This window comes from Ochotona princeps, chromosome 7, assembly GCF_030435755.1.
Source record: "Ochotona princeps isolate mOchPri1 chromosome 7, mOchPri1.hap1, whole genome shotgun sequence".
Taxonomy (NCBI): Eukaryota; Metazoa; Chordata; class Mammalia; order Lagomorpha; family Ochotonidae; genus Ochotona; species Ochotona princeps.
Genome location: NC_080838.1, coordinates 65,079,136 through 65,092,180, shown reverse-complemented (window position 1 = coordinate 65,092,180; position 13,045 = coordinate 65,079,136). Strand labels below are relative to the sequence as shown.

The 13,045-nt window shown below is 41.4% G+C and overlaps 1 protein-coding gene across 1 annotated transcript in view; it reads left to right on the top strand.

Moving 5' to 3' along the window:
• Window positions 1-13,045, top strand: part of FRAS1 (Fraser extracellular matrix complex subunit 1) — a 277,676-nt gene that overhangs the window by 110,071 nt on the left and 154,560 nt on the right. The window contains exons 20-24 of the mRNA XM_058666643.1: window positions 902-1,054; window positions 1,265-1,411; window positions 7,354-7,500; window positions 11,059-11,199; window positions 12,392-12,532. Of these exons, the coding sequence (XP_058522626.1) occupies window positions 902-1,054; window positions 1,265-1,411; window positions 7,354-7,500; window positions 11,059-11,199; window positions 12,392-12,532 (729 nt within the window). The remainder of the gene's footprint in view (window positions 1-901; window positions 1,055-1,264; window positions 1,412-7,353; window positions 7,501-11,058; window positions 11,200-12,391; window positions 12,533-13,045) is intronic.

Below are 13,045 nucleotides of genomic sequence, written 5' to 3'. Positions count from 1 at the left end.
CAAGCAAATTGGACTGGTTGAAAGTGTGGTAGAGGAAGTTTTTGTTTCAATGGAAGCTGAACACAGAGTCAGGTCCTTTATTAAAGGGTGACTATCAGATGAACGAGAACAAGAAACAGGATTGGCTACATAGGATAATTTCTTTAATAGCTTTAATGACAACAGGTCTGATGGAACTGCTGTAAACTGTCTTCTATCACAAAAAAAAAAAAAAAAAAAAAAAAGAATTTGCAATCCATAGCTCCTACTTGTTTAGTTTACCTCTAAAGACTGAAAAATTTCACCAATTCATGCCAATTTTTTCTACCAACAGTTACCACTCAATGCTCAAGGCTGACACTGGTATTTTTTTTTAAGGTTTATTTTATTTTTTTTATTACAAAGATATACTGAGAGGAGGAGAGACAGAGAGGAAGTGGAGCTGCCGGGATTAGAACCAGCGGCCATATGGGATCAAGGCAAGGACCTTAGCCACTAGGCCACGCCGCCGAGCCCAGACACTGGTATATTGACTCTGAAAGCCCAAATGTGTGAGAAGGCACCTCATGGAGGGGTCAGGATTTTGGCGCCCTGGGAGGAGGTGTTACTAGTATTGATCTTATTGTTTCTGTTAGTCTGACAATACTCTGTGTACCCCTGGCAAGTATCTATTATATGGCACCCTCAAACTTAATTTGAAGATCGTTCAGAGGCGAAGAGATTGAAACATCAACTGCTGTGCTAGGCCTGGCCATTTCTACAACACTTACTGCAGGTGCCAAGCTTCTGCCTTTCTGACCCAGACTGCAACTGGGTTACTCCCAGCTGTCTGTGCAATACCTCATGCCCTTCAGTCCAGTGATTCAACATTGTGCCATGAGCACCCATCCACACTGTCTCTCTGTCACCTTGTTTTCTGCAGACTGCCACCACCTGTGCCAGCATTGTGTGGCTGATCTCCACAGCACTGGCAGCATCTGCCTGGCCTGCCAGAATGCACGCCACCTGCTGCTTGGGGACCATTGTGTTCCTCACTGCCCTTCAGGATACTATGCAGAGGAAGGAGCCTGTACACGTAAGTGCTGGACTCAGCTGCCAGAGAGCTTTCTAATAGTGTCCTCTTTGGGGTGGCAGCTGAGAAGGTTTGAGGAGGCAGCACACACATCTGGGGCCTGGAAACCAGAGCCCAGAATGCTGTCAGTGTTGAGGTTCTGTGAGAGTAGTTGGGATGCTCCCCTGGAAGGATGTCTGGCTGCATAGGGTCTGTGTAATTTTCCCTCTGCAGGATGCCACTCCTCCTGCAGAACCTGCCAGGGCAGAGGACCTTTCTCCTGCACCTCATGTGATGACAGTCTTGTTCTGTCCCACATTGGCACCTGCAGCACAGCCTGCTTCCCTGGGCACTATCTTGATGACCACCGTACTTGCCAAGGTAGGTTTTCCAAATGAATTTTCTCTCCTGCCCCTGTGCAGCTATGGAAAGAAATGCAAAGTGCTTGCATCCGTCTTCTCATGGTAGTCTTTATTTTTTTTTTTTTTAAGAAGAAACTTGATTTACAAAAGCAGTGTGGATGCCATTTGCAGATTATAGCTCAGACTCTCAAGGTCTCCCCTGAAAGTGCCAGCTGTGTGATCTTGGGCATTTCACTTCTCTGTTCAGATATCTAATTTAAGAAAAAAAGCATTACTGTGTTTCACCTTTTTGCATCCTCTCACTCACCCAGTTCTATGATCCTGCACAGACTGGACTAAGGCCTTCTCTGGGATTAATGTGTTTTTTTCCCATGTAATTGTTGAATTTTGACATTGTGCAAAACTTTGCATGCTACAAAATGTTCAGTGTCTGTCCAGAGTATTTCATCTTGCATGAAAGTTATTTGTATAGATTACCTATTTCTCAAAGAAATCAGACTATGACTAGTTAACCTATGTGGCACAAAGAATGAGTTAGGGTAAATCAGGGAAAGAGAATGTGTGCTGGGAGAAAAGTTAGGGCATCTTCAGATATATATAGGAACATTTGTAATAAACCAAGAGGCTCACTAAATTTCAGTCACTCAAGTGTCATTTGGAAAAACAAAATAAAAAAATCAAATATTGAAAATGAATGACAGTTCACAAACGTGGTGGTATTTCAGTTTTGTGTTTTGAGAAGGCCCATGTTGAAGGAGGTATGGAATAGTGACTAGGAGAGAAGACTGGAGATTTATAGTAAAGGGCCTTACATTGAAATCCTAATTGCCACTTACCAGCTTTATGACTTTGAACAAATTAATTAACCAGTAGGTCTCAGTTCCTTTTTCTGTAAAAGGGAATTGTAACACTTAGGTCCTGTAGTTGCGCTTAGCACAGCCAGGCAGAAAATAAGCTCTTAATATAGACTCACTGCTGTCATTGTCATCATTGTCAGGAATGAGTGGCAAATGAAGTATTAAAAGATATTTATGTCTTACAGTTGCAAAGCAGTTACTGTGAGTTTACTGAAATGTTTGCAAGGATTTGATTGGAAGTGAAGGTGTGTAAAACTCACACTTCAGCATCCTGTGCTCGGAAACTAAAGATATAAATCAATTTTGGACCAGTGGGGAGATTATTTTTACTTTTACAACAAAAGTTTGCTAGGTGTATATCAACTGTCTGCCAGCATCTGTAACTCCTGTAATACGAGAGACACGAATGAAATACTTATGTGTCCTGTTCAAGAGCAAGAAAATGTCCGTGGAAAAATAGTGACAGATTTATGAGGCTCTTCACAGCGTGAAATCAGATGATATAAAGCTCAAAAGGAAAAAAAAAAGGTAGAATTCCTTGTGTGAAGTGTAGGTAATAAAAATATGTTGCATTGAAATGCTTCTCTTTGGGGAAGTCTTGGTCTTGGTGTAGGGAGGCCTCTGCATGAACATATTTGTGATGCTACCATGTGACTACGGATTCAGTCTCCTAACTTTGGTCCTTCCTTTTGTTTGTTTTTTTTTTTTCTAATATTATTATTTTCCATGATATGATTTTGTTGCAAATGGTAGTATTTCATTCTTTCTAATGGCTGCGTAGTGTTTACATTTAATGGCTGAATGGTATTTACATTTCATTCTAGGACTGCATAAATATGCCCCAAAGTTGGAATATTTGAATTTACAGTTGTTTTTTTTAAATCAACAATACTCATTATAGACAATTAGAGATAGATCAGTTCTAGCAATTGTGCACCAAAGGCTAGTTGAGGAAGTGCAATTTCCCTTAAGGGAAGTATTAATAAGAATTGTGTTGAAGAACATAATGACTACAAAGTTTCTAGATTCTGGTAACAAAATCTTTAGGGAATGCTTGCTTTTAAGCCAGCTCTAAAATTTAAGGATAACTACTTGAGACAGGAACTTTAAAGAGTGAAGAAAAGTAGGGTTTTCAGGACTTGTAACCCCAATGCTTTGGAGTTCAAGAACTCTGACATTACTCAGGCCAATCTTTATTTAAGAATTTGTTTATTACTATTTGAAAGGCAGAGAGAGAGGGAGGGAGAGAGAAAGAGAACAAGGGCACCTGCATCTGTTCATTCAGTCTCCAAGTGGCTGTGGGCCCAAGTACTGGCACCATTTTCCACTGCTTTCCCAGGTATGTTAGCAGGGAGTCAGATAGGAAGTGGTGTAGCCAGGACTCAAACGTTGTTGGTCCTCACATGGGATGCCGGCATCATGGGTGGCTGCTTAATTTATTGCACCACATCACCAGCCCTGCACAAGCCAAAGTGGAGATTTTTTTCTCCTCTTCCCTCAAAGACCTCCCTCAAGGAGGAAGGAAGCCACTTTCATTGTTAGGGAGCTACAGGTGATTGGCAGTTCTTTCTGATTGGCCCTAGAACTTGGTTTTGAGCAGTGCAGAGTAAGTCTCCTCACTCCCTCTGGAGTCTGGATGCAGCTGTCACTTCCTACTTGGCTGTCTCTGTTGAAGGCAGTTAGAAGTGGTGGAGTGTTTAAGGAGAAGTAGGTGACCATCTCAGACCTATAGCAAGCAGCAAACAGATCTATAGAATAAGAAATGTGACTTCCATATGCTGTGGAGCCTCATGCTTCTTTATGAGTGATGGTTATACCCCCACTCCTCTCGACAGTTTCTGGTCCAATGTCCTCAAGGATCAGTGATCTCAGAGAACTATCATGGTGTTCTAGTTGTTGCCACAGATCATGGTTACACCAGAACTAATGTGTATGATCTGAATTTCATAAGACGGAGAAAGAACTCTTGTACCTCAGTCCTTTGGAGATGGAAGGTATAAAGATACAATGCTTTGGTCTGGATGGAATGGCCCCATGTAGGATGGAGTTAGTCATCTGCTGGTTGCTGTGGGAGGGACTGAGAAGGGAGCAAAGACAGAAATGGCGCACACCACCTGCTGTTCATTGTAACCCTAAAACATCTCTCTAGTTTCTCCATCAGCACTTTGACATTTCAAATGCTCAGCATAAATTTACTTTTCATTAAAGCCAGGGAAGGGGCTGGAATGCACATCAAGGTACCTACAGGGAATGAGATTCTGCATAATAGCTTGAGTAATAAACTCCAAGAAAGCCGCACACACCAGAACAAGCGATGGGTTTTCCACTGCCAGCTGGAGACCTGGCCTCTGAGTTTCATGTGGCACTCCATGTCAAGCAGGGGACCCAGCTGGCATTGAGGCTGTGTGGGGACTCTTCAGCTTGTGACAGGGTTACTACATAGAATATTTTTAGTTACAGCTAAGCCTTAGATTGACTAAATGTCGTGGATTTTTTTCCCCTGTAGGAATTGCTGTCTAAGCAGATCTCCATCTTATACAATTGGCTTTAGAACTAAATGCAGCATTTTACTTACAGCTTGGCATATTTCGCCTGATGACTTTATTTATTGGTTTTTTTTTTTTAAGATTCATTTTTAGTACAAAGTCAGATATACAGAGAGGAGGAGAGATAGAGAGGAAGATCTTCTGTCTGTTGATGTACTCTGCAAGCGGCCACAACAGCTGGAGCAGAGGCAATCTGAAACCAGGAGCCCAGAGCCTTCTCTGGGTCTCTCACACAGTGCAGGGTCCCAAAGCTTTGGGCCATCCTTGACTGTTTTCCCAAGCCACAAGCAGGGAGCTGGATGGGAAGCTGGACCACCAGGATAAGAGTCGTCATCTGTATGGGATCCTGGCGCTTCTAAGGCAAGAACATCAGCTGCTACTGCGCTTGGCCCTATGTTTATTGTTTTTAACTGGTTAATGTAACTGAATTGTTTTCTAGCCAGAGGGATATAACCAAGTGTGTTTCCTGTGTAGGTGAATGGGACATATTTAAGTAGCATTAGCACAAATTCTTTGTTTTCATTAAATTCATTAATAAAATATTGCTGAAGTAAAAAAATTAAAGTTTAATTACTTTAATATGCTACTAGGGAATTTTTCTGTTTTTTTGCTAAGGATATTTCTTTTACCTATTAAAAAGATTTTCTGGATGTGGGTGTTTGGTCTAATGATTAAAATGTCTGTATACCCTTTTGGAGTGCCTGGGTTCGAGGTCCAGCTCTGCCCCCATTTCCTACTTGCTGCTACGGAGCAGGTGAAATGCTGCCCACCCACGCAGGGCACCTAGACTGAATTTCTGGTTTTTGGCTATGGCCTTGCTGCATTTGGGCTGATGTGTGCATTTGGGAAGTGAACCAGAAGAAGGAAGATCTGTTTGTTTTGCTGCTTCTTGAAAAAAAAAAAAAAGAAAAAAATATTTGCATATCATCTTTTAATATTTCACTAGGCCCACTTCATTTTTATGTGCAAATTCTCTGGACTGTTTCTGGGATGATTTGCCAAAGTTAAGATACACCTACGTTGAAATTCTAGTTCAAGAAAAAGAAGAGGGAAAGATAAAAGTTTAGTTTCATTTCAGCTTCCAATAGCTAAAACGTTCTTTTCTAATTATGCCCAAACCATCTGAAAATCCCATCTAGTTTCTCTAGGACCTTACATTACCAATCTATGTGTTTCAATGAATATTTTATAGCAACGGCTCCCTAGTAAGTGAAACAGAAGTACTTTATATCTTTTAATTTTACAAAAAGGTAATTCTCTGCGCTGTGCCACACACTTTGATATCCTAGAGATCTAAAACTCACTGGATTACTCTCTAGACTTCCTCTGACGCATTCTTAGAAAAGAGCTCAAGGAAAGGCAGAAAAACACACGAGTATTACTGTATCTGGCTTCTTTCATTTTAAGCGGCAGTGTTTTTTGAACACCTGCAGTAGGTAGAAAACCAGTGAGATGCTGGGGAATGTGCAGAAATAAAACAAAGTAGGTCTTTGCTTTCAGGAAGTTTATGGCTTAAAAGAGATGTGAGGTTCTCACTTAAATGTAAAACTATGTGGGGTGCTCTAAGAATGTGAGACTGTTCTAGAATCATCAACAAAGACCTTGTAGAGGAAGAAAGACATTGCAAGTGTGAGAGTGCACTCTGAATCCCAAGCAGTATGGAAAAAAATTCATTCTGCTGAATGCACCAAAAATAACTTCCATGGAGTATAGAATAGATTGAGGAAACCAGGGGAAAGGCTATGGCAGTAATCCACTAAAGGAGTAAGAAAGCTCTGAGATATTGGCATCTGTTGCTGTGGAGAAAAGCACATAGTTCTGAGTTACACTGGAGAGTTGGAGTAGGATCCATTGAGTGCCTGGGTTAGTGATGAAAGAAAGGAAGATGTCAAGACAGACTGAGGTTTCTGGAATCAGTGGAGAGAGAAGTGGCACTTGTTACATTAGGAAAGATGGAAGCATGAACAGATTGGGAGCTCCATTGTAAACACTTGAATAATGTAGCTGGCTGCTAAGAATTATAACTAGCCACAATAAAGCAGGTCACCTTTATATTATTCGTATCTGAAAATGTGGAATTTGCAGAGCTGCACAATAAAGTGTATGCCCCATTAATCTTATCATCATCCAAAAGTATGAGTGTATGCCATGGAGTATAGGGGGCATCATTCCTGAAGAAGTAAGGCTCAAATGAAATGGACAGTGATTCCACAGAACTCAGTTTTTTTACTTGCTCAATTATTTATTAATAACTTTAGTGAAATACTTTAGGGTGCATATGAATGCTGTTGCTGAATCACAGGACCATTTGCATATGGAATCTACATTCTTGGGTTTCTAATTTTATCCTGCCTGAAAGATAAGATTACTCTTTGTTATTTTAGAAAATAGAGCTCATATTTTCTGTTTCTGTTGATCCCAGGGTATGGTAATGAGACTTAATTAAAGAACAGGTTGGAGCACAGCTTTGTGCCTGTGTAGCACCTGTCTAGTTTTGATCAGGGCTTCAGTATTTGCAATTGTAATCACTGGGTCATTTTCTCTCCCTGTCTGTTCAGCATGTGACCTACATTGTGGGAGCTGCGAATCACAAGCCAGCTGTACTTCCTGCCGAGACCCAAACAAGGTGCTGCTCTTTGGGGAATGCCAGTATGAAAGCTGTGCCCCACAGTACTATCTTGACATCACCACCAAGACATGCAGAGGTACAACTTCTCTGAATTGCATGAGGACTCCTTTGATCTGTGATGCCCTTTGCTGCAGCTATCCAGGGTCCCATACTGGGAATTGACCATCATCATGTGATTTGACTTTCTGTGGTCATAGCAAGCCACGTGGATGCATGTGTGTATGTATTCACGTATTCATTTGCGAGTATTTTTGAGTGAGTGTTTAACAAGATATTGATAACTAGACCAGAAGTTGCAAACTGGAAACCTTCAAGTTGTACTTGGTTCATACACATATTTTGTTTGGCCCATCTGAGTGTTCTAGCATTTTAAATATGTATTTTCCCAGCATAAATCAGATGGCTTTGATTACAAAGTTGATCGTTACAGGTTCTTTTGAAAAAAATTAGAATATTTGACTATATTGGATTCGTATTGCTATTCTATCATACAAGGCTTATTTTGAAACTTTATCTTACCTTCTGGGAATTTTATGGATTTGCATTTCTGACTCCAGGTTGCTGGACTTTTAACCTTAATGAGGTCAGGTGTTGTATTGAATTTGTTCACCCTGTTTAGCATATTTTAAGTGAGTGAAGACACAGTCCCTGTCTTTGAACATTTATATGACGCTAGTTGCAAAAACCAATGCCTGGGGCATTTGCCCAGTGGTTAAGATCCTGGTGAAGATTGCCTTATGCCAAACCCAAATGCTGCGGTCAGATGTGCGGCTCTGTCTTTTGACTGCCATTTTCTGATCATGCAGTCCCTGGGAAGTAGCTGTGATGACGTGTGTGGTCAGATCCCTGCAGGCCACACAGGAGAACTGGAATGATTCTCAGATCTTGGCTTCAGTTTAGCCCGGCCCATATCATTGCATGCATTTGAGGAATGAATCTGCAGATTGGAATTCCACTTATTTTCTCTCAAATAAATAAAAAGTAAAATAAGATAACAGTGCTGTGGTATGGTGGATTAAGCCTCTGATGCTGGCATCCCAAATGAGTGGTGGTTCAAGTCCTGGTTTTTCCACTTCCCACGAGGCTCCCTGCTATTGCAGCTGGTATTTGGACCCTACTGCCAAAGTGGGAGAACCAAGTGGAGCTTCTGGCTCCTGACTTTAATCCAGCCTGACCCAGATTTTTGCAAACATTTGCAGAACATATCAATGAATAAATGCTCTCTTTCTGCCTGTCCTTACATGTCTACGTTAACTATGCCTTTCAAATAAATAGCTCTTTTTTAAAAAAAAGTAAGTATGTGATTTTCCCCCCTTATTCCCCTATAGTTGTAATTCTTGGGGCTGAATCGCTTTGCATGGCAGTGCACAGCAAAGGGAAAACGAGTTAAAAAACATGTTTAACTTGATTTTGTTATATTCCCAGTCTTTATTCCAGCCTCCTCCCACATACCTTTCCTTTCCTTTGGTTCTTCCAGAAAAGCCAGAGCTCAGATATGCAGGTCAAGCATTTGTCAGGCCAACTTGGGCAGCTGGAGGGCTCTGCAAACCTGCACACTTTCAAGTGCAAGTGATTCCACTTGGTTGTTAGCTTAGGTGGTCTGCTGGGCTCCAGCCCACGGAAGCTTTTCTGGTTTATTCCTTTCTAACCAGTGGCTGCCAGTTTGTAGTGAAAAAAAAAAAAAAAAAGATTATCACAAATCCGCCACGTTGTACATGATTTCATAAAAAAGTTGGCAGTTTCCAAGGCTTGTTTTAGTCATTTTGCCCCCTCGGGACTGATTCAGTCCAATGAAGAAAAGAGATTAAGTATAAATCTTCTTGAAAGCTCATGTGCTGTCTTGCACATTTACCTAGTTCTCTTTAGGGCTTGGAAATACTGCATGAATGTAAAGAAAAGATGGTGAAGGAGAGCTTTTTCCATCGCCTGTTGCAAGAAGGGAAGATGGGATTGAGATAGCTCTGAGTGGAAATCTATTCTCTAAGAGAAATAATTCAGCAGTGCATGTTAACTGAACTGTGACTTTATGTCAGACACTCTAATGAATGTTTACTTTCAGTATCTCCTTTACTCCTCACAGTAGCCTTACGGGGGCTATTATTCTTCATATATACATATATATATATATATAAAATACATATTATAATATATATCTTATATATGTATTATATGTGATATATTATACATAATATATAACATTATATATTATGATATCATAATATATTATAATCGCTAATATATAATATCATATATAATATATAATATATATAACATATATTCTTCATATATTTTTTTTTTTATTTGAAAGGGAGGGTTACAGAGAGAGAGAGTGTGTGTGTTCAATCTTCCATCCACTGATTCACTCCCCAAACAGCCACAGCCACCGGATGTGAGCTGATTCTAAGCCAGGGGCCAGGAGTTTCTTTTGGGTACCCTACATGGGTGCAGGGGCCCAAGAACTGGAGCCATCCTCTGCTGCTTTCCTAGACTGTCAGCAGGGAGCTGGATCAGAAGTAGAGCCAACAAAACACAAACTGCTACTGTTTCTTGGTGCAAGCCCCTGGAGCCTGCTTTATAGAAAACAAAACAGATTTGAAAAGCTTATAGAAAGGATTAAGGAGATAAAAAGTGACAAAACCATGTCTTGAATACTTCCTTCACGTCACAACCTGTGTACAAAGATTTTACCAGCCAAAACACTTGCTTTCTAACATGAGTTTTCTGATTGCATCAGCATTGTCTGGGTCACCAAAAGCAAGTCACAACAATCATACCAATCGCAGTCACTAATATAGAAGCTGCAGCAGCTGCCTGGTTTTGTGTGCCCTGTTCCTGGGAAGACTCAATGCAAGGAATCTCATGTTGAGCTCAATTATCTGTGTGCCCAGCAATCTTCATGGATTATTTGGATGCACTTCCAAAATTGAACCCCACTACAAAATAAGCTTCTTGAAAGTGGGAGGGTTGGGTTTGCACCTGCTGTGTTTATATCCACCGCCTCCCAAGGCTGATACCATCCAATGATCCTGAGTGTTTGTTGAGCAAATAGATAGGTAAATGAATCCTTGCTAGTGCCCTAATTGAGATTTCCTGTTGTTTCAGAAAGCCGCATTCTTTCTGCACAGTTCCTCAAGCCCCTTTAAGCTCTAACAGTGTTCATTCTTTCTGTCATCTTGCTTGACAGCTGAGGTTTAAGAACCAAAAAGGCCTACAGTTGGAGGTAGTGGTAGCAACAGAATACATCTTGAACACTCCTTTAGGTGAGGTGACAATGGCTTAGGGGCAAGCTGGTCTTTATAATGTAAAGACTTGGCATGGCACAAAGACAGGACTATGGGTAGCAGGCAGTAAGATCAGTGGACTTGGCTCTTAGCAGGCATCTCCGCTGATGAGTAGGCTCTGGACAGCAAAGAGATCTTCTCTTTGTATATCTGTGTCTGACATAATTAGGAAGCACGAAACTTCAGAGAAGCATTCAGGCCACTATGAGGCCTGGTCAAAGGTCACTTATCTGACATTTTTGACATTGTCTTCACTTTGCCTTTCATAGCTGCAAGCTATGTCTTCGTAATATAGACACTGAGACGAAGGGTGGACAGCAAGGAAAGGGATCTAACACAGACTCTCCTTCTAGAGTGTGATTGGAGTTGCAATGCATGCACTGGGCCTCTGAGGACAGACTGCCTTCAGTGTATGGAAGGATACGTTCTACAGGATGGTGCCTGCCTGGAGCAATGTCTGCCATCATTTTATCAAGACATGGGCTTCTGCAAGAGTAAGTGTCAAGGCTCTGGTCTGCCCTTCCCCAAACTTCGGTTGCCTCTGCTGTGTGCTGGTCTGAGAAGCAGCCTGTGATGGGTGTCCCATTCAGACTTTTTTTTTTTTTTTTGAAGATTTATTGAAAAAGTCAGATATACAGATAGGAGGACAGACAGAGAGGAAGTTCTTTCTTCCACTGATTCACTTCCCAAGCAGCCGCAACAGCAGAATTGGGCCAATCCAAAGCCAGGAGCCCAAAGCCTCTTCCAGGTCTCCCACATAGGTGCAGAGTCCCAACGCTTTGGGCCATCCTCAGTTGCTTTCCCAGGCCACAGGCGGGATGGGAAGCGGGACCACCAGGATTGGAACAGGTGCCCATATGGGATCTCAGGGCATGCAAGGGAAGGACTTTCGCCATTAGGCTCCTGTCCTGGGCCCCCATTCTGACTTTTTAACCACGTTTCTGGTTTCTTTCCTAAGAGCTGTCTTTATTACCATGGCCATTTCCCCTTTTCTGTCCCCCACACCTTAAAACAATATCTGCTGCAATTTGAGACCAATAAAGGAAACGTTGGCATACATGGAAATACACACAGGTGTGTGTTGGTCATTTCTTTTAGATTTCCTTAAAAAAATGGACAGCCTTGCTCCCCACCCTCCCTAGATAGAAAGGTCTTAGTTATACTAGGCATTTGAGCTCATGGTAAAAACATGTGGTTTACTAATCACCTGCTTTGGTCAGCCCTCTGTATACCAAATACCCCATTTGTGCCTGTGCTGAACATCACAGGATTCTCAGACTCTGAAATCCCCACTGGAAGTACAGAGCACATATCTTGGGGACAGTGCTAACTGACTCCATGAGTCAGTAAAGACCCAAACTTCAGCAAAGCAAAACAGAAACACGGGATAAGAGAATAATAACAATAGTCACTACTATTTATCAATAACTTGACAGTTTGTCTAGCATTTTGCTTTCTTTAGTTTGATCTTCAGAGAACTGGGTGGGACAGAAACTATACTCCCATTTTATAGGCAAGAACAGTGAGGCTCAAAGAAATGGAGTGATTAATCCTAAATCTCCCAGTTGGTAAACCCAGGCTCCTTGCTCCATCCTATGGTGCCCTGCCCAGTACTGCCACTGGTATTGTTACTTGACCTCTAGCTGCCACCCTGCAAGGAATCTTGAGTTCACTTGTGTCTTTCAGGCTGTGACAATCACTGTATCCAGTGCCAAGGTCCTCATGAATGCACCCGTTGTGAAGGGCCATTTCTGCTTTTGGAATCCCGTTGTGTCCAAGAGTGTGGGAAAGGGTATTTTGCAGATCATGCGAAGCACCAGTGTACAGGTAACATGGAGCCTATGCTGGGGAAAAATGAGGTTGACATGTAAGTCACCTGTGCCGAGACTCAGGGAGCCAAGAGCATCTGAATAAGGAGCAGAACAAAAATCCAGGAGATTGGCTGCATCATTGATGACTCCCATGCACGTCTGTCACACACTGTTTAAATAGGATGGAAAAGTGCCAGCCAATAATTCTGTTGTACAAATCAATATTGTCCCCAAGGTCTTTATGAAAACTAAGCTGCTATTTTATGGAATGTAATGCTTCTATTGAACTGTAATGAATTATCTATTAAGAGTAGATCAGTCTTATTGATAGGAACGTAAGCTTTTCTTTTGTTTTTTAAAGATTTATTATTATTAACCACCTTCTGTGACCACCTCATTGACATTTCAATTTTAGTTTATACACAACATATAACATACATAATATAACATGTTATACATAACATCATATCATCTTAAATTAAGGCAAACATGTGGTATTTAACCTTTTGGGATTGGCTCATTTCCCTTA